At 31.9% G+C, this 26,462-nt stretch overlaps 1 protein-coding gene, 1 long non-coding RNA gene and 1 pseudogene across 2 annotated transcripts; 2 read left to right on the forward strand and 1 right to left on the reverse strand.

The window, feature by feature from the left end:
- The first annotated feature begins 8,248 nt into the window (after positions 1-8,248).
- LOC128168846 (uncharacterized) lies at positions 8,249-9,998 on the forward strand. The gene is made up of 4 exons (XR_008241465.1): positions 8,249-8,936; positions 9,182-9,256; positions 9,530-9,664; positions 9,785-9,998. It is a non-coding gene; the product is annotated as an uncharacterized LOC128168846 (long non-coding RNA).
- An 8,861-nt stretch (positions 9,999-18,859) lies between these two features.
- On the forward strand, positions 18,860-23,147 carry LOC128168847 (uncharacterized; annotated as a pseudogene).
- On the reverse strand, positions 23,144-23,619 carry LOC128168848 (P2X purinoceptor 7-like). The gene has a single exon (XM_052835006.1). It carries the CDS (start codon positions 23,615-23,617, stop codon positions 23,144-23,146), a length of 474 nt encoding a protein of 157 aa, XP_052690966.1. The 5' UTR covers positions 23,618-23,619.
- Between the last annotated feature and the right edge of the window lie 2,843 nt (positions 23,620-26,462).

Here is a 26,462-nt window from a genome sequence, read left to right on the forward strand (position 1 = left end):
GCCTCGAGAAAGGGATACTAATTAGCGTTTCATTTACAATCTTTCATATTTAATTCTTACCTTTAAAACATACCTTACACTTGGTCATTTCTCTTAAATACAATTCGTTTAATGAATAACAAAATATATGTAGATATAGAATTTTTTAAAGTGCACTCGTTTATCACCGCTGCAACCCGAGTTCTATCCCCGTGATCGACATTAGTTGAATAGACATGCTGGTTGCCCGCTTGGACACGTGGGTTTTCTCCGGGCACTCCGGCTTTCTTCCACATCGATGACCTCCTCGCGTTAACATCCGTGCCAACGAAAGCTATTTATATAAGTTGTATAACTTGTTTATCAAACGTTTTTGAATAAAAAAAAAAAAAAGGTTCAATCAGTTTACGAAAATGCTAATGTTAAAATCGTGTGTATTTAAAAATTGACTTTCCTATCCGATCTAGCAAAAGTATGATGTTCAGTGGGTCGCCCAATATTTATATGTTTGTCGTTCAAAACCCGGGATTTAAAAATAGGAATCATCATTTATTCTGGGGTATCCATTACATGTTAAAATTTCGCAGTGTCAGTTGACCAACAGAGGGGGGTAAATTGCGTAACATTACGTATGTGTATATAGAATTTTGGCGTGGGTGACCTGCAGCAATTAGTGTGACTAGGGGTCCGCTAAATTGAGGTAATAGTCCGTTCTTTCAAACAGCAAAATTTTCTTGATAGAATAATTTAATTTCAAACAAATGAAAATTTGTTTTTAATTTAAATTAAAGGAACTTATTTTGCGTATTCATAACACAGTATTTACAAAATACATCCATAAAATTACCTTTTAATGATATACCGTACATTCGATTGAAATACAATTAACGAACAGACTATAATCAGGGTTAATCAGGAATGGAGAGAGTAATTGAAAACACAGCTAAAGTAAATTTTATATACACATTTAGTATTTGTACTTTTTAAAATGGTAAAAATTTGATTGTTTGAATGAATGTAAGTTTTGAATCATTTTGGGAATCAAATGAACAAAGATGTGTGTTTGTGTGCATAAGTACAAAAAATCTTCTTTACGCGATATGTGGTATATATATCATTTATTCCTCTAGCCATGTAAAAATTAAGAAAGTTTAAAATTTCAATTTTCTTAGAATTTTATATATTTTGATTTTGGAGAGAGAGAGTTGTCTCAACTTCTCACTGCACGTGGTCAGAGCACGGGTGCTGTCACAGACGGGAAGTGTTATGTAATAGTTATACACACCGTAAACACAGGGATAACTTTTCTATAAATTGTGCTGTACTTGTCATTTTCTATATACCTGTCTGAATCAGGCATTATTTTATCTCATGCAGTAAAGATAGAAGGCGCCTATGATCAGGGACTTTTATATATACGTCCCTGGTATGATTTTTCTAAAAACGCCCGTTACGAAAACGTGTGCTATTATGTGCATTTCAATCAGAATGCCGTTACGGCTACATGTACTACATACTTTGGCAGTTCACATAAACATTAGTTATTTGAAATGATAGAGAGAGAGGGGGAGAGAGTCTCAACATTCAATAAAATTCTTCACGGCACGTGGTCAGAGCACGGGTGCTGCCACGGTCAGGAAGTGTTATGTAATAGTTACACACCCGTAAGCACAGGAGTAGGGGAAAACTGGGGGTTCTGGACCAGTGTCCTCCCATAGAGTTACTATGGAGTATCCTCCTGGTATCCTCCCAGGGTGTGAGGATACTTATGACGTCATCTAATGAGTTTTATTAACAAATTGATTGATTATCCTTCCAGGGTGTGAGGATACCTATGACGTCATCTAATGAGATAAATTAACAAATTGATTGATTATGAATTATCAATTAAAATTGAAACAAGGGTCAATTAATTCGATAAGTAATCATTAATTACATAATTTCGAATTGATATGATTATGACGCAGTCGATTCTGTAACAGACACTACTGGCTCTAAAAAGTACTGAAAGTGCCATTTTTTACTGATAATTTCTGATATTTACTGATATTGTACTGTTAGTGCTGAGAATTGCTGATATTTACTGATAATTTTACTGCTGTTACTGATAATTACTGTTGGTTCTGATATTTACTGATGCTTTTGCTGTGAGCTCTGATAATTACTGAGATTTACTGAGATTTACTGTTGGTACTGAAAATTGCTGATAATTACTGAGAATTACAGGCAGGGGATTTTTAAGACATTAATTTTAATTACTGTAACATGCAAATTATATTTATTTAGAATTATCGGTGAACAAATACCGGGCATTTTTTAAAAAGAAATATGTATGATCTAACTAAAGTTTTATCAACAGTAACTTCTTTTTTACAACCACAAAAATTAGATTTGATTATTCTTCTTATAATCTGCTTATTTATTTCAATGCATATTTTTTCTGTTTGTTCTTGTTCTAAGTTTTATTTTAGCTGATTAACACAATTCAGCACATAAATAAATGAATGTAGAAATTGCAGAATTGCTATAAACAGTGGGACGGACAACTTCGGAATGGACATTTTTCCGGCGTTGCGCACCCCTTTCCATTCACAATATCGACCAAAGTTTAGTACCAAATGGTGGGGTTTTTTACTCTAAATAAATTTATGGAAAAAAAATTGAAACATTTTTAGATAGTTTTTTAGATATTTGAACTTAAAAGTTCCAACCCCATGGGATTTTAGTTTGGAAAAAATACCCCACAGAAAATCCCATGCAAACCCCATGGGGTTTTGCAATAAACCCCATGGGGCAAGAAACCCCATGAAGTTTTTTATGGGGAAAAAAAACCCACCATTCCCGAAAAAAATCAAATGGGTTTTTTATCCCCATCTTTAATGCTAATGTTGGGGTTTTTCCCCCATATTTACTAAAGTAATGATAATGGGGTAAAAAACCCCACAAAATATTAATCTGAAATGAAGTAATAGAATCTGCTTAAAGTCTGCTAAAAGGCCGATTGCATAGTTGATATACTTTACAAATTTTTACTAGGCAATTTTCAAATAAAGTTGAATTTACTCATCAAATGTATGATGGATCAGGTTGCAAGTGATTTTAATTTTTGGTTGTTTGAATAAATCTGTATAATATTTCCATATTAGCTAGTTTATGCTTAAAATTAGCATTAAAAATCAAGGAAAATATATAGCAGCCCAGGTGAAAACTTAACTAACCTAATTAATGTCAATTGTTGGAAAGTATCTGTTCATGTATTCTCACAAAGAATTTCATAAGTTATCCTAAATTAATTGTGACTTTCACATTGCAATGGCAAGATGTGGTATTTATCAGGATTTTGGACAGCTAGGACGTATTACATGTAGTCTGTAATGTTCCAATCAAAAATTTTGCTGGCAATGAAGTTTTAAAAGTGAAAATATTTCAACAGCAAAACGATTAGGAAAAAATCACAAACAGCAAAATAAAACTGGACCAGTTAGCCTATTCAATATCAATCTACAACACATATATACTGTCTGGGGTTCTGTGTTGAACTCGTGATATTATGAGTATATAATGACTACGATAGCAAGTTTCACATGCAAAAATCTACAATCCCTTATTTTGTACTTACAGCAAATGAATTCTTTGAAGGTGATGTTTAGTGAACTGATTCACGGCATGGAAAATTAGATTCTCGGAAAATTATTTACACGAGAAACAATTTACAAATGCATGATTCAGTCCAAACACTGTGACTGTCACTATGAGAATCTTGTTCAAATGTTGCATCGTGTTTGTTTCATATTGTTCTTTCCAGACTGATAATAACGTAACAGTAAGCGCTTTCAAGACTATGACAGGTGTTGACTAAAATCAGAACAAGCAACTGGGGAAGCTAATACACGATACTGTCTGTTTTGAAGTTATTTCATTTTAAAAAAATATTTTAAAATATTCTAGAAATAGATCAGAACATTGTTATAAGGCCGGCGGAACAGCGGTGACGGTTGTTGTCTCAGAAAAAAGATCGTTTTGTTTTTTTTTTTACATTAGTGTGCAGGTGTATCCTCGACCATTTATTGGAGTACAGTACTGCAGTGTAATGGTGAATATATTGTACAACGGCTGCATCAGCGAACAGTGGTCATAAACTCTGTTGTATACACAAGCGCGAAGCGTGGTGAAGATATATACTTCGGAGGCAAGTGTATGTTGACATTTAACATGACATTTTAAATGGGTATATCTTATAGTAGTAACTGCAAACTGTTTGAACTTCTCTGAGAGCTAGCTAGCAACTTAACATTGCTAATTTCTGGCAAACCATATTTCATACACTTCCCAGTGTAAGTGCATGCATTTCCAAGTTAAAGAAAGAGAACACCCCAATTAAGATACCTAAAGACACCCCACACACCTTCCCCTTAATGTGCTAAATACCCCTTAAAATTGTTTTTCATCCTCCCTCCCTAGGAATTCACCCCTGCCCCCCCCCCCCTATTACTTCTACTGGTCCCCCCCCCCCCCTATTACTTCTACTGGTCTTCATGGGTTTGATCCCTAATGATGAATACATCCCTGAATGTTGAACATATTTAGACTCATTATAGACTGATTTTTTTGCATCACTAAAAAACCAAAACTTTATGATTGCAACATGTCATATAACCTGGAATCAATATAGCAAATGTTATATATATTACATAAGTAAATAAGGTTTATCCCTTTCCATTTTTTGATTTATTATATGATATACTGATTTTATTGTCTGCATGGGTTTTTATATGTCGATCAATAATGAGGATAAATTTAATAAGTAAACTAATATGAATTATACATGTTATATGGCAGCAATTTAAAAAAGAAAATGTTTCAGTTTGATATGAATACAAATCATAACTGCCATGAATCCATATTTTTATGAAAATTATACTAAATGAAAATAATAGATCAGTAAACTTTCATTAAGTTATGATAAGTGCAGTTGATTAACAGCAGGAATGATCATTAAACTGTTATTTTAAGTAATTACAATTTATGAAATGCATTAACTTGGAATAGGGTTTCAATAAACCTCATAGACCCCTTTACTGTAAGAGTGGTACTGCTCTCTTGCAGGGAAATATGATCAATTATGGTGAAGTTTAAGTACTTGTGATGATCGTGCAGACCAGTTCGAATACCGGGGCGAAATAGCTCAGTTGGTAGAGCACCTGACTAGAGAATCAGGGGGCCCGTGTTCGAATCACAGCCATCATTATATCTCCCATCCTGTTACATTTGGTGCCGTGACCAACCCCTGCAACTGACAGGTTAACTCCTGCCAGTGGAAGAGTCTGGGTTGATCTTCAAGGGCGAAGATCATTTAAGGGGGAGGAATATATATGTGATGGTCAGGCCTGTTCAAATACCAGCGCCAGATAGCTCAGTTGGTAGAGCACCTGCCTAGAGATTCAGGGGGCCTGGTTTAATGGTACGTCATCATTCGCCAAATAAAGTCATTTTGCCCTGCAAAAGAGCAGTCATCACAGTTACCGTGAAGGGGTCTATGACCCTTAGATAGCACAAGTGTTTGTTTCTGTTACAGTAAAAAAATATTTTTGAAATTAAGTTGACATGTAGACAAACAAAGTTATCATAGAAAACAAAATGTGAAAAAACCCATGTTTGCTCTGTTGCTTCTTCTGTCCAAAAGTTATATTTGAATAATGTTAGATACATCTAGTACATGTTGAAAATCACCTCATCCTTCAGTTAACATGTAGAATATGTATATGTATCTTTGACTTTAAAAATAACATCTACTTTGAAAATTATTTTCAAAATGAACCAAAAATATTCAATTTGGAATATTTATTTAATATACATGTAGAAAAACATATAGGTAAAATTTGAACATTTTCCCATGAAATTCTATTATCACCATGCAGCTATCCAGCTGTATATTAATCTTATTTTACTTAAAAGCATGCATCACACTGGTAGCTATACATGTAGGTCTTATTGCTTTAGCATGGTTGACAAGAGAGTAGAAACCCCATATAGCTATAAGTATATATAAGATATTCACTAAAAATGAGTGTTTAATTAAGCTCACTTTTTCATGGATCGAATCAAGAAATATCATATGCCGGATAGAATGTCTCTTTGTCTGTGGCTATATATAAATATATACATGTAAAATGCTACAAATCTAAAGGTCAATTTTTAGTTTCTATGACAATTGTTTTCAAATGTGTGTGTGAAAATTGACAGGAGGAAAGTGCCATAGGTTTTATGATCCTATATGTGAAAGGTTTTTAACATTTAGCTGCACTTCATGAAAATCAAAAGATAGGGGGAGGGTATACATGTAAGGGTATTTCTATGTGATGTTATGATTTTATCATGATATATCATGAAGATACTTGTAGTATTGAATAATTAAGGTTTCTTATTAGAGGAGACTGAAGAGCAATTGACTTCTTAATGATTATTTAGTAAAAATGTTTTACTGAAGGAAATCTAAACCCCATGAATCTGCATGTGCATGTTTATATACTTATAGAAAGATGATTAAGTGAAGTGGAGATAGTGGGATCACTTAAATGGTTATATGTTTTCTTAAACCTCAATGGAAGTGGCATTATGGGGTTTACTTTTTTTAGAACTGCATATTCTTTCTTATTACATAATGTATTATACAAAACTCTTTTTTATAGAAAGTTAGTGAAAGTGAAAGGTAGCAAGGGACTGTTTCAGATTATTTGTACGGTACCTGTCAATTATTTGGTGAAATGGAGAATTGCTCTACTTTCAGGCTTATGTTGTGTTGCAAAAAGTCATAAAATAGTTTTTAGTGACTATAGCATTAGTTAGAGAGATGGCTCCTATTGAAATTGGTATGCGATATGTAGGTCCCTAATGACTTATATTAAGTTCATTATGATCCAAAGTACTGGTAAACTTTTAATTCATCTTGCAGCTATGACTGTTGTGTTGACTTAGACAAGGGGTAAAATATAACATGAAACATTTTATTCAAAGGGGAATAGTCAATGTGTTTACATCGTTTAAATGTACAGAGTTCTTGATGTAACTGGTTGTAATAAAAATGGCTTTTGAATAAAAAGTGGTCATAATAAATCTTAAAAGCAATTTACAGAAACTGTTCCCATACAAAAAAAAGTTACACTTAGTCATAACTTTTCTGTAACTAAAGTGTAACTTTTATGTACCTAAGATTTAGGCACATAAAAGTTATAACTTTTTTGTACCTAGATTGGACTTAAACTTTTTGCCCTATAACTAAAATGTACCTACATGGAACTTAGAAATTTCTTAGTATAACTAAAATGTACCTACATTGAACTTAGAAACTTTTCAGTATAACTAAAATGTACCTACATTGAACTTAGAAAATGTTCAGTATAACTGAAATGTACCTACATTGAACTTAGAAACTTTTCAGTATAACTAAAATGTACCTATATTGAACTTAGTCAATTTGTGAATGTGTTTGGACTTTGTCATTTTTACACTAAAAATTTAAGAGTATCTTATCCAAGAGGTTCAAGTCTAAAGTAGACTTTTATCACAATAAATCTAAAAACTAATATAAAATATCGTTATAACTTTGTTTTTTATAAAAATCACGATAAGTGGGGGGGGGGGGGGGGGTGGGGGGGGTTAGATGTAGGTTGTAGGTTGATCACACACTGGGTAGTAAAATCACTAAGATTTGTTTGAAAACAATGACATAACCATTATAACGGGTATCCAGTCCATCAATTGCAACACAAACACCTGTCCAAAATTTTATTGTTTTTATAAGACAGAAACAGGAAATCACTTTCCGCCTGAACGCACACACATCCCAGGTTAACAGTAAAGGGTGTCTAAAGAGGTCATGCTTAGTCCGTGCTGTGATGACACTGATGTTTGTTTAAGATAAAAAGTTGATGTGTGTGTTTTGACCAGCAGACATTTTTTATTTTGCTCCTGCAAGCATTATTTTGTTATCGGTCTCTTGAACATCATTAGACATATTACGATTTCGTTTAAACACTGTTAAATACTAAGGGGTAGCATCAACTTTATATTATCACTGAAAATTTTTCCAACTTTTCATGGCCTACCCCATGAAGAAAGGAATAGAGTAGATTTCTAGAAATTGATTCTAAATTTTCCCACGACATCGAATGCATGCGAAGAAAGGGGGGGGGGGGGGGCTGGGGAGGGGTGGTAGCATTGTTTGTTATTATGAGATGGGTTCATCATATTTATTCACATATTTCATTAATAGACATGCTGTTAACAAAGAATAGTACTGCTATTTCCATCTGTATGTTTTCCCAGTACTAGCCTATCTCTCATCGTAATTTATAACAGCACATAGCTATAAGGACTGTGTTATAAACTTTGGGAAACATGTTTTATTTAAAAAAGGTGTTATAATTTTTGGTTTTACATATTCATCAATTGTAAAAATGCATTGGTATTTAAATTGATTTAGTTTTTAAAATTCCCTCAAATTATTCAAAATGGCGGCTCTTGAGACCGGAAATGCCCAGTTTTGATGATCGGTTAATAAACTAACAGGTTGTAAGGAAAGAAAATATTACTTAAATTTGTTTCAATTAAATGCAGAATTCTTTAGATAATATTAAGTAAATAATATTGTTTTTTAACCAAAATAAATTTTAAAGATTTATCCCGGTATTAATCGTGGCTGTATCGTGATTGGCCAAAATTTCAAACTTTGACTTTCGTGAATTTTGATTGGACAATTGCCATTCCGCCATCAAATTTTGAAATGGGCAAAGAAGACAGGAGTTGTTGTGAAGATTTTCCTGATTTTTTCAAGAAATATGCAGAATCACAGCGTGTTGTATGTAGTAATGAAACTGCAAGCAGTGGTTTCATAAAGATAGACATGCTTAAGACCTGGATGATATGGCTTTAGTTGTGGATGACCATTTCCATTCAGGGTAAGTCTGATGTACAAACAAGTCATTTTAAATAATTCATTTGTGTTTGCTTATCTCAATTTCTATATTATTGCTTTGCACTTAGAAATGAATTACATTTGGAATATTTCTAGAATTCTAATAAGAAGTGCATGATTTTATCATCTATATCAAAGTCTATGCAGCCATGAATATCTAGTGATGTACATTCTATATGTAATCAAATTATGGCCGACTCTTTTAAAAAGAGTATCATTGTATTGCAGAAAAAATCCCAACCAAGTCCAGCTAGCAGACTGTACACCAGATTGAAGATACATCATTAATACAAGATGAAAAAAGTAAGTGTGTGTGTTTATCAAGTAAAGATATACAGATTTTAAATTTTTAACCATATATTATGTATATCTTTTAGTAAATGAATTATTGTAAATCTGAGAATATAATGGCAACTGCATGCTGTATCAATGTTGACTTTTTTTTTAGAGGGGGGGGGGGGGTACTAGGTCAACAGAGAATTGAAAAGTTTTACTGATATTTAATAATAATTTATGCTACATATATTGAAAATTGTCAAACAGTATCATGTTTTAAATATTATTGCCTTCTTTTAGATTAATGGAGGACGAGGATAATACTATGAAAGAGATCAGATGCAAGAGCAACCGTTCCCATAGAAATACATGCAGCCATGTAAACAGAAACCAGTTTTCACCTGCCAGGTGCTGGTCACATATATATTCAACTTGGTATGCTATATAATTTTCTGTTTTAAGTATAAGGTAGTTGTCAAGGATTTTAACAGTTACAATGAAAGTACATGTAGTAAGAAATTGCCATAATGAAACATTCTTTTTTATACATTTTAGGAAGTTCAACAGATTCAAGAAACAGATCCAGTTGTTTGCTGATAAATTACTGCAGGTCATTGGTATCATCTAGAACCAGGACTGTTTTAAAAATCATACTAGTATGTTTGGAACAAAATCATGCTAGTATATGTTAGGAATTTAACCTAAAACATGCTTTAATTATGAAGGTTTTGGTCAAATTTTGGTTTACAAAATAATGTTTTTTCAAACTTTCTATTCAAATTTAGCAAGAACATTAGACACACATGTAATCCCAAATACTTTTATGTTAGATTATTGCTTTATTTAAAAAACTTGCATATAGGGTCTGTAATGATTTGAGATAATTATGTAAACAATAAAATGCTTTTTTGGTGACATATGCGGGATATGAATGTAGCGACATTGCAGAAAAAATACATTACCCGCATTAGCGAGTTATGTAAATTTTTTCTGCAATCATTGCTCCCTTCATTACCTGCATGAATCGTCAAAGAAAGTTATATTGTTAATATTTACATCTTTCTTTTAACAAATTAATAAATTGTTTGTAAAGAGTAAGTTAAATTTACTATATTATTTTTAATGTGCATCAGTACGTTAGCTAAAAGAAACAGCCAAATTGTCTTCAACGGGAATGTGAGTCTGCATTGATATCCTTATTATTTCAATGATTTTTCTAAGGTCATTGTAGGTTTCGACCAATCGTTAAACAAGGCGTTAACTATAAGTTTCCATAAGAAATGGAGGAAAGCATACTCATTAGATGTAAATATAATTCAGTAAACATATTGATTAACAAAAACATTGACTTGTGTTCTTCTGCTCACATGAACAGATATGATTTTAAATTACTATTCAAAAGCAAAAACAATTTGATGAAAAGTTCATGTCAACATTAGGGACTTTTTTTTCATCAGTATAACACCTGTACATGTACCAGGGTTTTTTTTTTTATCTGAAGTTTATGATACAGATAGATATTTTTTGCCTACATCTGTAATTTTTCTGTGTAACTTTTCTGTACCTAAATGATAACTTTTTTGTACCTACATCTATAACTTTTCTGTACCTAAACAATAACTTTTCTGTAACTTTATGTATAACTTTTCTGTACCTACATCTATAACTTTTCTGTACCTAAATGATAACTTTTCTGTAACTATATGTATAACTTTTCTGTACCTACATCTATAACTTTTCTGTACCTAAATGATAACTTTTCTGTAACTATATGTATAACTTTTCTGTAACTAAATGTATAACTTTTCTGTACCTAAATGATAACTTTTCTGTAACTATACGTATAACTTTTCTGTACCTAAATGATAACTTTTCTGTAACTATATGTATAACTTTTTTGTACCTACATCTATAACTTTTCTGTACCTAAATGATAACTTTTCTATACCTATATGTATAACTTTTTTGTACCTAAATGATAACTTTTCTGTAACTTTAATTTGTAACTTTTTTGTACCTAAATGATAACTTTATTATAACTTTTTGATAACTTTTTTATACCTATTTATTTTTATGAGAAAAATAAATTGTCAATAGTTACACTCTAGTTATGACTTTTTTGTACTTAAGAAAAAGTTACAATATAGGTATAACTTTTTGATGCTAATTTGGAACCATAATTGATCAGATGGTTCCAAATTGTGCTAACTTAGTTATGACTTTTTTGTAACTTTTTTAAGGGCTCATAGGTATAACTTTTTAGTGCTTTTTTTTGGTATGGGTTATTACCCGGTACAAGGTGATTGGTTTAGACGGGAATGGGGATGTTACTAAAACAGAATTAACTTTTTTATTTTTCAATAAAATAAGATTAAATTTGAAAATTTCTACTTAAAATTGCACAGCCTTAGCGTTGATTCAGACTGATTATAAAGTGTTTTTGTGAGAAATAAACTATTAGAATTAATGTCAAAGATGGCAGTGGATAAATTTATAGTTTTGTCTGAAAGACCTGTCTAATTTATGAAAAAGGAGGGGGGAAACCAGACATTTGAATGGTTATTTTAGGAGTATAGTCAGAATGATTATTGCAATCATTTGTTGGGGAGTGGAGCACATGTCCATTGTTCATATAATGACACTTTAATATTGGTTGTTTATTTTATCGAATAGATTAAGAAAATGCTACTGTAACAATGTTGCCAAAATTTTCACTTTTTGATTTGTGCTTGAAAAAGAGAATGTATGGGTCCCCCCAATAATTGATAATTTTTTGCATGAGTAGACAATATCCCAAGTACAGTTGCTTCCAGCAGTTACTAGGGGCTTGTGCATGCTGGCCAGTAAGAAAGGTAAAATTTTTAGAAAACAAATTGAGATTGGGCTCCTCTAGTTAGTGTATAATCATTTGAAAGGATTAAGTTTACCTTTGCATGCAGAACAATTTTAACAATTTTTAACAACCCCGCCCCGACCCACATGTAAGAAATACACTATATCCACTACATGTATATAATTATCTAATTGACATATTTCTTTAATCGACAAAAAAACTGTCTCAGTTGTATTTAGAAAATTAACATAGATTGTTTCTCAATATGCATGTATGTGATAAAATTATACATGTATTTAAAAAGTTTAACTAGTTCTACATAATATATAGTTCAATGTAGATTGCGGCAGACAACCCTTATTCTTGGATAAATATTATGAGGTGTAATAAGGTATCGAATACAACTGATAACTGATCAAGAACTTCTAATACCGCTAGTGCATTGGCAGCTCATTTTCCCTGATTGTCAATATAAATATTAATTAGAGCAAATAATTGTTATCTCAATCTTCATATTTAAAAAAATATTAGAACCTTAATAAATTGATCTTCAATAATACAAAAAGATTGATAAGAAAATTAGCCACTAAGTCATTGAATGGATTTTTCTCCTCCTTGACATTTACATGTATGTTTACTTAATGGATAAAACAATGCAGTCATAATTTGAATTTCATTATCCAAAAAAATCCTGCTGGTATGATTCCATAAATCTTAGTGACAAGTACGCGCTATTCAGTTAAATATAAAATTGTATTTTGATATTACATGTACATCTACATGTACAATCCAAATTCGCCATAAGGTTACTGATTATCTGGCATAGTAGCATATAGCAGTATTTGTTTTATTGCAAAAATTATGTGTTAATTATGATCTACAATTTTGTGTGACCCAAATAAGACTTATCATCTGAGCACTCAATGAATACCAGAGATACATGCAAATTACATGTAGTTAATTATAGCTGACCGAGTTTATAGACTTTTGAAATTTTGACTTGTTTAGTTTAATGTTATGCATTCCCAATAGGATAACATATTAATGTATCAAGTTACAGAGCTTGATTAATAATGAGATTATGAAAATATCAATAATTTTAAGAATTAACCTCATTACTACAAAATAATGCATTGTATGATTGCATTTATCAAAGACTGGACTGCATGGACATTGTTTTAGGAGATTCAAGAAATGCTGATGGGTTTGCGTATTTTTAGAAACACTTCATTGAAGAAACAATGTAATTTTTTGGCATATCATGATAACTTTTTCAGGATGTATAAAAATTGAATTAAATTGATTGAGACCAGGATGATATTGATATAAATGAAACTTGACATCCATGTAAATACATGTATGTATATACCCAGAATATGTACATGTCATGTATAGATACAATTAATTGTACATTTAATTAGAGATTAGATAGTCCAATATTCTAATACTGTAAGAGTTTCTATCATTGAAAAGTGAACCTAGGTGAAATTAATCTGCAAAATTTGGTGTTTGTACATATATATTATGTCAAAACACTCTAAATAAGAGTATGAAAGTTTAAAAAAAAATCAATAAACCCTACCCAAATTAAGGAAAATGCAGCATGTATGTTTTTACAATTTTACATTTCTTTTCTAATAATGTGTTTGAATGAATAATTTTATTAGTAGAATGTATAGCCCTGTGTGTTTTTGTAACTTAGAAGATGAGAGTGCTGAACTGGCCTGAGATGAACCAAGGAGACACACTGTGTATACCTCATTAGCACCTATTGTTCTTTCACAGACCTTGCAATTAACAAAGAAATCTTACAAGTCTTTGTAATGGGCACATTCTGTGTATACCTATAAACCACCCTATTGTTCTCCTAATGCTACAATCAACAGAGCAAGCACTATATACACACGACACATGAGAACTTGATAATTTGTAAGAAATTACAAACCAAAGGAAAATTCTGAATGAATCTGAATGAATGAAATTAAAAAGTTTTTATAAGAATGTTTAAAATAAAAATGAAAACATTATCTATAATCAAAATAAAATTTTAACATACATTGAAATAAAACACTTAATAATTATAAACAAAGAGACTCCTTAGAAGGTGAAATTTCCTTTAAAGAAGCTACAACAGTTGTAAAAAATATGGCAAATAATAAGAGTCCAGGCAGTGATGGATTTACAACAGAATTCTATAAAGTTTTTTTGGAACAAGATATGACATTTTGTTTTTAAACCACAAAATGTCCTATCTTGTTCCAAAAAACTTTATAGAATTCTGTTGTAAATCCATCACTGCCTGGACTCTTATTATTTGCCACATTTTTTATATGGGTATACATGCAAAGTTCGGGAACTCTTAGTCTAACAGAAACGAGGAATAATTACCTGTATCCCAAAAGATGGTATTTAAACAATTGGAAACCAATAACACTTCTAAACATTGCTTATAAAATAAGTTATGAGTGTAATGCTCAGAGAATTAAAAATATGCTTGATATAATTAGTAGTTTTGATCAAACAGGTTTCATTCCAGGAAGATATATTGGTGAAAATACTAAGCTGATATATGATCTTATGCAACATATGGTGGGGGGGGGGGGCAAATCTAGTGTATTATTCATAATTGATTTAAAAAAAAAAAAAAGCATTTGATACTGTTTCATGGAAATTTATTCACAAATGTTAAGATTTTTTCAACTTTGGAGCATCCATTCAATCATAGATATCTACTTGTCAATGTAATATAGAATCATCAGTCACACAAGCTGGAAACCTTTCAAAATTTTTCAAACATAGCAGAGGATGTCTGTGTCAAGGCGACCCAATCTTCCCCTATTTATTCCTACTGCGTGCAGATATTTTGGCATATAAGATTAAAATAACTTTTGTATTCGGGCTACACCCTGAGCCTATTTCTACAAACATTTATTCTATCTTCTTGATTATGAAATCCCATATCTATTGGAAAAGATGTCTAAGGAAATACTATCAATTCATGAATTAGTAATAGATATTGAAAGACATTTATCGACTCTAAAATATATTGCTACAAAAATTTGCAGATTAGATGATTTCTATAAGAGATGGGAAACTTGGCTTTTTCTTCTTTCTTCTTAATAGACTTACTCAAATTTGACTGTATATAGATTATATAAAGCTGTCAATCAATTACTAACTCATGTTCAACAACTACTCTCTCTCTCCCTTTCTCCCTCCCTTCCTCTCTCTCTCTCTCTCTCTCAATGAACAATTTGGATTTAAAGTAAACTTACTTTAAAGCTGTTGTGATCACTTTATTTTATACAAATGTATTGGATTGTTCAACTTTAGATAAAAAAAAGAATAAATAGTCTAATAATGTAAGATTTTCTATCATTGAAAAGTGGACCTAGGTGAAATTAATCTGCAAAATTTGGTGTTTGTACGTTACGGCTAAATAAGAATATGAGAGTTAAACAAAATCCATAAACCCTTCCATTTCATTTTCATTTTATTTATTCTCATATTGTATAAAACAACATAGAGAAAATATACAATACATACAATATTATACAAAAAGCAAGAGTGTATACTGTACACATCAACCTGGAGAGTTGACTCTCTTATTAATAATATTGATAAATTTACATAAGTTATTAATAACAGCTAATTTATTACATGAAAATAATTCAAAAAATTTGAAAGCATTTGGTCGTCTAAAATACATTGATGGTAAATAAGCTTTTCTATATTCTTTCAATTCCGGACATATCATAATATAGTGATATTCGTCGCCAATGTTATTTTTACATAAATTACAAAATCGTTGATTTCTAGGTACATTGTTCCATCTGCCTGTCTCAATTGGCAGTTTATGGTTGCTTGTTCTAAATCTAACTAATGTAGTAATTTTATTCATATAAGCACCAGAGTTTATGTAATTTCTAGGTACAAAAGTGTTATTGGTAAACAAGTTATAGATCAATCCTTTACTAGATGCGTTACAATCAGAGACCCATTTTTGTTGAAATTGGTCAATCAAAGTTTGCTTAACAACATTTAAAATCCATTTTTCATTTTCTACATTATGCGTCAACCAGACATAGCTTAGACCACATTCATGTAAAATATTCTGTATACATTCAACCCATTTGAAATTATAATTATTGATTTGTGTTAGGCTATGTAAAAAATTATACAATATATATGACAATTTTGATTCTTTACCTTTCAACAATCTTATCCAAAAATTCAACATTCTAATTTTTACTTTCACACACAATGGATATCTAGCAAGTTCACCGTAGATCATAATATTTGGTGTGGACGTCTTAAGACTAAGTACAAGTTTACAAAATTTAAGATGCAATTTTTCAATGATACATAAATTTTCAAAACCCCACAATTCAGAACCATACAGTAAAATTGGAACAACCATTTTGTCGAACATATCAAGTTGACAATCAATCGATAGATTTAATTCTCTTGACTTTTTAATTATTGCGTACATAGCTCTGGTAGCTCTCGTCACTACATATTTCCTAGTACTGTAGAAAGAGCCTGTTCTTGAAAATATAACTCCTAAATATTTAAATTCCTTGACGATTTCTATTTCGTTACCATTGTATAGAAATGATACTTTTGAGGTTTGTTTACCTTTACCAAAAATAATAATTTTAGTTTTCTCAACATTCACTTGTAATTTCCATTTTTCACAGTACATTTGAAAACAATGAAGCTGATATTGTAGATCATCTTCGGTTTCGGACATCAACACAGTGTCGTCTGCATACAACATAATCATAATTCTTAGATAACAATTTAAATTTTGTTCAATTTCTTCAGACAGGCTTTTTAGTCCTATGACATTTTCATGTGATAAAAAATCTTCAAGATCATTAAGATATAATGCAAAAAGAAACGGAGATAAGTTTTCTCCCTGACGGACACCATTTTGACAAGGGAAATATTCGGAAAAATCATTATTATAAAATATTCTTGATCTACAGCCATTATACATATTGACAACAACCCTTAAACATTTCCCTTTAATTTGATATTCAATGAGTTTTTTCCATAATCCTATTCTCCACACTTTATCGAATGCAGCTTTAAAATCAATAAAAGCACAGAAGAGTTTCTTTTTCTTAAGTGAAAAAAGTTCAATCAGGGAGTAAAGAACAAACATATTGTCAATTGTAGAATAATTTTCTCTAAAACCACTCTGATTTTCCCTGATAAGATTAACATTATCTGCAAAAGTAATTAACCTTCTACACAATACAGAACTAAAAACCTTTCCTAGACAGCTCAAAAGAGTAATCGGACGGTAATTTTGTGGGTCAGCATAACTACCCTTTTTCTTATATATTGGTTTTATGTTCCCGACCAGCCAGGCTTCCGGAATAATACCAGTATCAAACACTAAATTAAAAAGTTTAACATATAATGGTATCATGATATTAATGGATGACTTAATATATTCATTAACAACAGTATCTGGTCCCGGCGATTTGTTATTTTTAATAGTTTTAACAACCTCAAGAATTTCGGCCGCGGTAACTGGGTCATTGAGCAAAGAGTTACAAAATGTATCTTCGCATTTATCATTGAAGGAAGAATAGTCTAATTCAATATCTAAATTATGTTCGTTCGCGTTAACAGTTTTAAAATAGTCATAAAAATCTACTATGTTAATATCGTTAGATTCGTTACAGCTTTTATCATTCACGAGTTTCCAGTATTCTCTTGGATTTGAACTTCTTAATGTTTTAATGTTACGCTGTAGGTTATTTCTATAAACTTTGTAAGATTTATTTAATGTGCGCTTATATTTTTTCTGTGCTCCTTGCAGCTCGGATTTAAACACGCTGGTTCCATATAACTTGAATTTGCGTCTAATTTTCCTACAATTTTTTCTTGCTGTGAAACAATCCGCATTAAACCATTGTTTTGTTTTGCTATTTCTAACCGAAGTTTTATTGCGCGGTAAAAATGTTCCAAAAGTGGTTTTGGCTGAGGATAATAGTACATCAGCTAAACTATTGAACAAAAAATCTACATCTTCCTTCTGTATTTCGACAGGGTCGCGTACTTTATCATCTATAGTTTGTTCAATACTTAAAGCTCTACTGAAGTCATTTAAACGACAGGCCACTGTCAGCCATATTAGTTTCTATAGCCCTAATATCTGCCAACCAGGTACTACCCAGGTGAATGGTCACGCACGAATGATTTTGCTGTGATTGTCAACGTGTTCGGATCGCATCAGCTAATACAAAAGGCATATACTAGTACTAAAGAAAAAAAAATAATTTCCGGCATATGAAACATACGACAAAACGCAAAGGTTTCCGAAATGCCCCGAGTTCTGAAATAAAATAAAATACATGTACTTTACAACTCATTCTTGACGTTGAAGAACTGCAGGCAACACACGGGCTCAAGCGCACGGCAAGGAAGATTTCTATTTCGAATACCTATACATGCCTATCGGTTCTCAATTCCAAAATCTCAGGTAAGAATTATTTTTTAAAAGCATATCGGCTTACACTGTACCTTTACATGCATTCAATTGAAAAAATAACGACGAAAACATGAAATAGATATACTTTGTAAAAGTGTTACAGAATTCAACACGAACCGAGAAAAGCCACGCGTCTACCTCCAGCACGGACTGTTTACGATATGCTCTGCCCATGCGCAGAGCGGTGACTGAAAATGAAAGTACATGTACATCGAAAACGTGTAAACACAAGGGAGAAATTATTAGTTATTGCTTCAAGAAGATGAACGCTTACTAGGATAGACACGATTGGAATGAAGTTTTATATAAACAAAAATGTTGCTTTGGGTGGCACTTAAGACTCTATTTTGTATTGTAGCAGTGCCATAAATATGGATTTTGACAGAGATGTCGACGATAATGTTGATCATATCCATGATGAAGACGAAGAAATGGAAGAACAGTATGTAAGTAACATAGATATGGCAAGGTTATATGTACACCCAAATACTTATTTCCAATTGAAGAGCAGTATGTAAATAACAAACTTGTATATATGATGTTTCCCTGGCCTTTTCATGATATTTACATAATTTCCATGTCTGTATGTGGCATGTTTTTCTGCAATGTAAAATATCACACAAAATATCAGATTTGTTTTCAAAGCCAGGAAAACGTCAGATGTTTCGGTCTAGTAACAAAGATGTGACAAGTTTATATGTTATCTCTAATACATAGTTTATGTACTGGGTACATATATGTGAAGTTTCAACAAGTGCTGTAACGTTACTGTTTTTCACTATAGGCCAGAGTAGAAAAGTCATAAAATTTATACCAAAAGCATTCATTTGATAATGATACATTTTTTTTTTATAAATTTGATATATCAGCTGATAATTGATATGGGTATTGCACATGAAATAAAAGAAAAAGAAAATAAAAAATGAAGTACAGTGTAATATAATCACTCAGAGGAAAATGTAATTATATAAAGGGTAGGGGTGAATCATATGTATGTTTTAGGCTTATTATTTGTTCATTGTAATAGTGCTACGTATAGTATAATTCAACACAGTGCCAAAGACTTTACAACCATACCCCAGTATATAAGTTCTGTAACAACCGTACAAGCTAATTATACTTTGGAAAAGGCCCCATTTGATAATTCAAATATAATTTTTCAAGCTCTTGTGGATTAATTATTTTGGTATCATATTCATTTGTAATGTATTTTCAAGTACCATGTCTTTCAAATTATTTACATTACCATGATGCGTTCTATGTACAATATGTATTTATATATTCATGATGACTTGATACCAAATTTATAAATCTATCTACTTTTAATTTGTACATCTAGCTGTATATACATACATGTATGATTGCAGTTTTACTTTACCTTATGTAAATATTCATTTTGAATTAGCTTACATAAATACCACATTGAAATACAAAAATCTGAACATAGTCAATATATATTTGTTTACACATCATGCACATGGAATAAATTGATCATGTTATTCATAAAACATTACATGTACCACAGGATAATACTGATGAAGTAGAAAATATCATAAAGGAGATATTTGGATCATCTGATGATGAACATGATGAAGAAGATGATGGTGGTGATGATGGTGGCAGTGATGGTGATGATGAAGAAGAAAAAAGGAATGAAATGTGGCAAAATATATCCAGGTTTGTAAATTGTAAGGCTTGTAAGGCTTGCATACATTGTACATCATAAAAATATGTTAAACTTTTTCTACCCTTGATACTCATAAATAATTATACATGTAACATGTGCATTTTTAATATACTCTCTCTCTCTCTCTCTCTCTCTCTCTCTCTCTCTCTCTCTCTCTCTCTCTCTCTCTCTCTCTCTCTCTCTTGACAATCTTGAAAGTAACACTCTTCACTCTGCAGTGATATGTTATCCTTATTTTTATTATAAAATCTATCATAATTGTCTGGTAAAATATAATGTAAATGCATTTTCTTTAAAAATCAAAAGTGATAAAGACCAGGAGGAGATGAACATATTGTCCGATAGAAGATTTGTTGTTGGGGAGAGGGAACTATTGGACCTATTGAAAAGGAGCACCTGTACAGAGTGTGGTGATCCTATCATTCAATCCTCCATTGTTGAGGCAGAGAAAATAGCAGCAGGAGTAAAGTATAAATATACCTGCACTGTAAGTTATCATAAAATAAATAAATGGACACTACCTAATTTTTTACACAAATATATGTCAATTAACTCATATTGTATAGTTAAAAAAATAGTTTTGAATATGTGCTATGAAAAATTTATTAATTTGTGGAGGATGTTAGATTGTCGATGAGAGGTACCCATATATATATACATAATGTAATTTGTTTAGTACTCACTTGATCATTTTTGTAATGTTATATTTGAAGAATATCACATTTACTAATGGTCATTATTGAAACAGAATGGTCATGTTGGAAAGTGGATCTCAACACCATTTTATGGAGGCAGAAGTGCTGTTGCAATCCTGCTGCAACTAATGGTACTTCTGTCAGGAGCATCATGGGATCAGGTCAACATGGGTGCAAAATTTATTAATCTTGCAATTGGATCAGCAAGACAATTCTATAGAATGCAACTTCAATACAGAGTAAGTTGCAAGTATTGAATATTTTTGATTTTCGTCGAAGGTTTACCGGTAAATATAAATTGTAGATTCATACTTGTTAGTATTATTTTTATGATGTTATCCTTTTTTCATTTCCATCTAACATACTAGTGCATGTACCATGTTTGTCAAAATGAATGTATCATCAAGTATGCTAAAAATCTTTTCAACTAGGTTGCAGTACAGAAAGTGTTCACTAAACACATGGAAGATATTGGTGACAAACTGAAAAAGATACCCCTGAGCCTGGCTGTGGATGTAAGATATGATACTCAAGGTAACAGTCTTTACATTTACCTCTACACTATTGCATTATTGTGGACAATTTACTGAATACGTTGCCAGGCATTCATCTAGACAGACTGTGATTTTATTGCCTTGTTGTTTAATTTACTGAAAACATTTTCTGAAAAATATATTTTTTAACATATTTAAGGGTTTTGTGCCAACAAGTCTACAGCTGTCTTCATGGATGTAAATTCAAAACACATCATACATTTGGAGATTGGAGATTCTCGGGAGGTTGGACGACACAGTCCTAAAATGGAGAGGCTCCTGATTGAGAGAGGTCTCAACTACATTCTAAATGTATCACCGTATGTAGTGTGGGAAATAATTTCTGAAGCTAGCAGAAATATAATTTCCATGATGCGTAAGTATATATACATGTATTTTATTTTAAATAATATTGTAAGAAATATTATTGTGTGAAATTTATTCACCATTATATATCTACTTCTAAAAGGAAAATTTTGAAAATATAACTACATGTATATTACAGGCACTGACCCATTCAAACATCTGCAGCACAGTTTAGACATCTGGCATAAAGCAAAGAAACTGGCCTTTCTGCTTGGAGAGATAGCCAAGAAGGCAGCAAACAAAGATTTACTACAATGGATTCGTCCAATTATTAACCATTTTTGGTACTGCTTCAGTGCATCAAAAGGGAATGTAGAAAAGTTATTGAAAAAGTGGTTTGGCATTCTCCATCATGTCACCAACCAACACTTTTGGCCTGGGGGAAGGTAATTTTGACAATCTAATTTGTATCAAATTGTGTATGATTCACTAAGATAATATTACAATATACATGTACTGTATTACATTTCTATGATTGCAGATGTCATCATACTGAAAATAACTTGGAGTCCTTATCTTCAAATAGAAAATGGCTTCATAGAAATTCTTCTGCTTTTCAAGAACTAAGGTAAGTGAACTAGAATGTACATTTCTGTAATATTCATTACTGTACTTATGAATAAGCAATAATTGTAACCACATACATATATTTTAGGTAAGCAATAACCAATAGGGATTGGTGTGGAAGTATGGCATTCTATATCAACTGCCAGCAAACTTGGGCAATTGAAAACTTTTTTAGCCATACCCTTTTACACTATGTTCCAAAAAGAGTGTCCTATAGCTATGATTCCTACACCATAAGAAACATGCTAGCTGTAATGGACCATAACAACCATCTTCATAGGCTACCACAAGTCACAGAGAGTGGTTTGCCCTATGTTTATTCCCACTTTTCACGGAAAACAAAGCAGTGGGTTGCCTATGAAAAGAAGTCAATCAAAGAATACTCCTACATTCCAGGTACCAGTAGATACATGCTTTTGTGATTTTTTATACTTCCTTATTCTCCTGATTATATGAACTACTAGTAACAGTGTAGTATTATTGGTTTATGATGAGAAATTATTTTGGCATAAAAGAAAAATTTAAAATTTATTTTCAGGACTCATTATAACCTGCATGAAAGAAATATATGGGAGATCTTGTGCAGGTTATACAAGGACTAGGCAGTCAAAAGATCTTGACAACATATCTGCCAATTTATCTGGATCATCAAATCCTGGGTCTCGGGTTTTACTTGCAGAAATGAAAAGCAGAAAAAAATGAAGTAAGTTTTTTACATTATAAATTTATTCAGAGTCTGAATTTGCGGAGTGGTAGCCCCTATATTGTCCATTTACTTGTGGAAATCTCCTCCTGATGGCCACACACACACATGAAGGGACTGGCACTCTCCTGCCTGCTCCAAGGGTACTGTGTTGCCATAGCACAAAATTCCTGTACGCTTGGTTCCGGAATGTAGATGGAGTGAATGAAGGTTCAAGGTTGGTACGATAACTCCAGTTCAGAATGTTGGCAATCTCCAAGACATCATGCCTCAAACACAGATTTCTGAATTCTGGTTTTGAAGTTATGCATGGAGATTGGCAACAGCATAGGTTCATGCGAGGATCATCAAATGCTTGACATCTCCCACATGAACACCATGCTATTTCTGAGCTGGGGTTACTGTCCTGCCTTGAACCTTCGATGAAACTTTTCATCAAGTCAGGTTCAGCTTCTACTGCTCTAATTAAAACTTGACGCAGCGTCTGTTCATTCATTTCTGAAATAGTTTCCTAAAGGAAAATAAATATCATTTTGAAAACCAAACAACTTGAAGTATATTTGAAGTAAGTCATTTGATAGAAAAAAGTTATAACTGAAATGCAAATTGTAGTCATTGAACAGAAATATACAGTTACAGAAGGCAAGTTAATTTGTATATTGCCGTATAATTATAAGAGACTATGATAACTTCATAAATACTTACTCGCAATGTTGACACTGTTTCAATGTCCTGTCTATTTTCAGGACTTGCCGCAGCCTCCAAGACTTGATTTCGGCTTGGAATATTTCCTTTACTTGAGTTGCGGATGCTCTGTGCGGCATAAGGGTGATAGCGAGCAGGCTACAATCAAAAACAATTATTATAACATCTACAAAATATATCCCTTCTGATCTAGGAGGACCTCATCGCGGTAGAAGGGTGAACATCGAAACAGATGGCCAACACTCCTAGGAGAACAATTTATCTTACTTACTTCCTGATTTGTGGATGTTGTCTTGAACTGGCAACACGGGTTCAGACAATTCGTGCAGCCTCTCCTCTTGCATATGCAACTTTTGCACTTCCCCCTGTTTTCACACGGACAACAATGCTGAAGAAAGATGTTAAAAATCACTAATTAAACCATATAACATACATGTACATGTAGTTTACATGAATGAGGTATGAATTTATTAAAAGGTTCATGTTTTTTGTAATATATTTTGATGTATAATATTATAATGTATCAACAGAATACAGTTTCAATATGTAAAAGTTTTTAGGGTGCCCATGTCTGTAATACATGTACTAGTAATTATAACTTTTTAATTTTGTATGGTACAGATAAGAGAGAAAATTCATGCATTTTTTTACATCTATCTTTTTTTTTTATGAAGTTGCTTACTACTTGTATGTAGAAAATGAGAAACTTGAAACTTGTGTATTCTGAACACCAATCTAATTTTTATGAAGCTTGCTTATGTGTATTGTATGCAGCTGATGTTTATTCAAATATCATGATTATGATGTACTTCAGATAATTATTCCTGTTCTGTCATGATTGAAAACTGATAAAATGATATTATTTTACCATATTATTTTAATTGAATAAAGGCATTTAATTGCATATTTAGTTCCTGTTAAAGATAAAAGAAGGTATCGATAACAGCAAGATAGTTTTCATTGGCAAGTTTACATGTGTATATGGCTAAATAATTATACATGCCATAATTTGCTTCTTTTGTGATGATGCATAAAAAGAATAATATTTCGCAGGTTTATTCTCACAGAAATGATCAGCCTTTTTTTTTTAAACATATCACAAAATCATATATATAGCTCTAGTTATGATGAAGAAAAATGACCTAGGATTATTATTTATTTATGATACAAAAGTACATATCATAATCACCCCCTTCCCATTATCAGAGGACTTGGTGTAAAAGCTAATCTTTTTGTTATAATAAAAAAAAAAGGATATCCACATAAATTTGCAATCCAAAACGTTTATATTTATAATTTATTTCCTATCAAATATATGTTAGCATCATAGTGAAAAATAGTTTTTTTTTTTTTTTTTTTACAAATAATTGCTTCTCCCCGATCAATGCTTCCAAACGCTTGTTAGAAACAAGCATTTCATTCACACAGAGTATGCGTGCGTGCATGACAGATATGAAAAGTGGAAATACATTTGAAGTGAGCACATTTGCGTGTTGGTGTTCTTTATTGCTTGAGTGTAATATGCATTTTTATGCAAGACTCTTACATTGGATGCCATGACTTGTTGCAAACTTCTCAAATTCTTCTTTGCGATGCGACCGCGGTCTCTAGGCCTATGCACACACCGGCACTTCGTCACCTTGTCGAGGAGTACACAGGTATTCTGTTTATCGACGAATGCGCTCATGGGTGACGAAGTATAAGGCCTATATATGGTTAGCAGATAACAATCGAACACCAAACTAATATGGCGTCTATCGATAAAATATGGCGGCTGTTTGTTTACGTTCGTTGCTATTTTATGATGTCAGTAGAGCTTTAATAAATTTAATGTATTTATATTTTGGCAAAACTCGCTCGACTTGTTTGAATCCCATGATCTGATTCTTTGTGTAGGATTAACATGATATGATATATCCATATGATTTTCGTTATTTAACATTTCACAGCTTAACTGACAAGTCAATGGCATGTGGATATCAGAGTACAAACAGTTAAAATCTAATACTTCAAAATGTTTAACAAACTTAACAAAATCTGCATTACAAATAAAATAGTCAACAACACTTGATCTTGTAGTGGTGAAATTCCCACTATCTGCATCTCCGTTAACTCTTCCATTCATTATATATAAACTATTTGTTTTACAAAAATTCAACAGCTGATTTCCAAAAAAATTTGTTTTTTTATCACAACTTTTTCTATCAATATTAATGTTAAAAATATTTAACTTGTTTACATCAGTTAGGATATCACAATCTGTGTCTATCGATACTTCAAAATTTGACAAATCACTTTCCTCAAAAAAATCTTTCTTGTCAGATACTCTGGCGTTGAAATCGCCTGTTAAACACACATAGTCAAACTGAGAAATTAAATTTAAGTACTCAAGTTCTATTTCGTTAAATGCTTCTGATGAACTATAATTTGAACATTGAGGTGGGATGTATACAAAACCAAATAAAACATCGTTCTCACAATCAAACAATTCACCCTTCACCCTAAACCAATAAACATATCTACATTCTGTTTCTATAGGCGTAATACATTTAGATAAGTTTTCACGGCACCCGACGACGATACCACCCGACCGGATTCGCGCACACACCTGTCTATTTTTCGCAAACAATACGTAA

The sequence above is a fragment of the Crassostrea angulata genome, unplaced genomic scaffold, assembly GCF_025612915.1.
Source record: "Crassostrea angulata isolate pt1a10 unplaced genomic scaffold, ASM2561291v2 HiC_scaffold_58, whole genome shotgun sequence".
In the NCBI taxonomy this organism is placed as follows: domain Eukaryota; kingdom Metazoa; phylum Mollusca; class Bivalvia; order Ostreida; family Ostreidae; genus Magallana; species Magallana angulata.

Bases quoted from the DNA above. Each gene is read 5' to 3' on its own strand.
- LOC128168848 (XM_052835006.1), bottom strand. From the start codon at position 23,617: ATGAATGAACAGACGCTGCGTCAAGTTTTAATTAGAGCAGTAGAAGCT.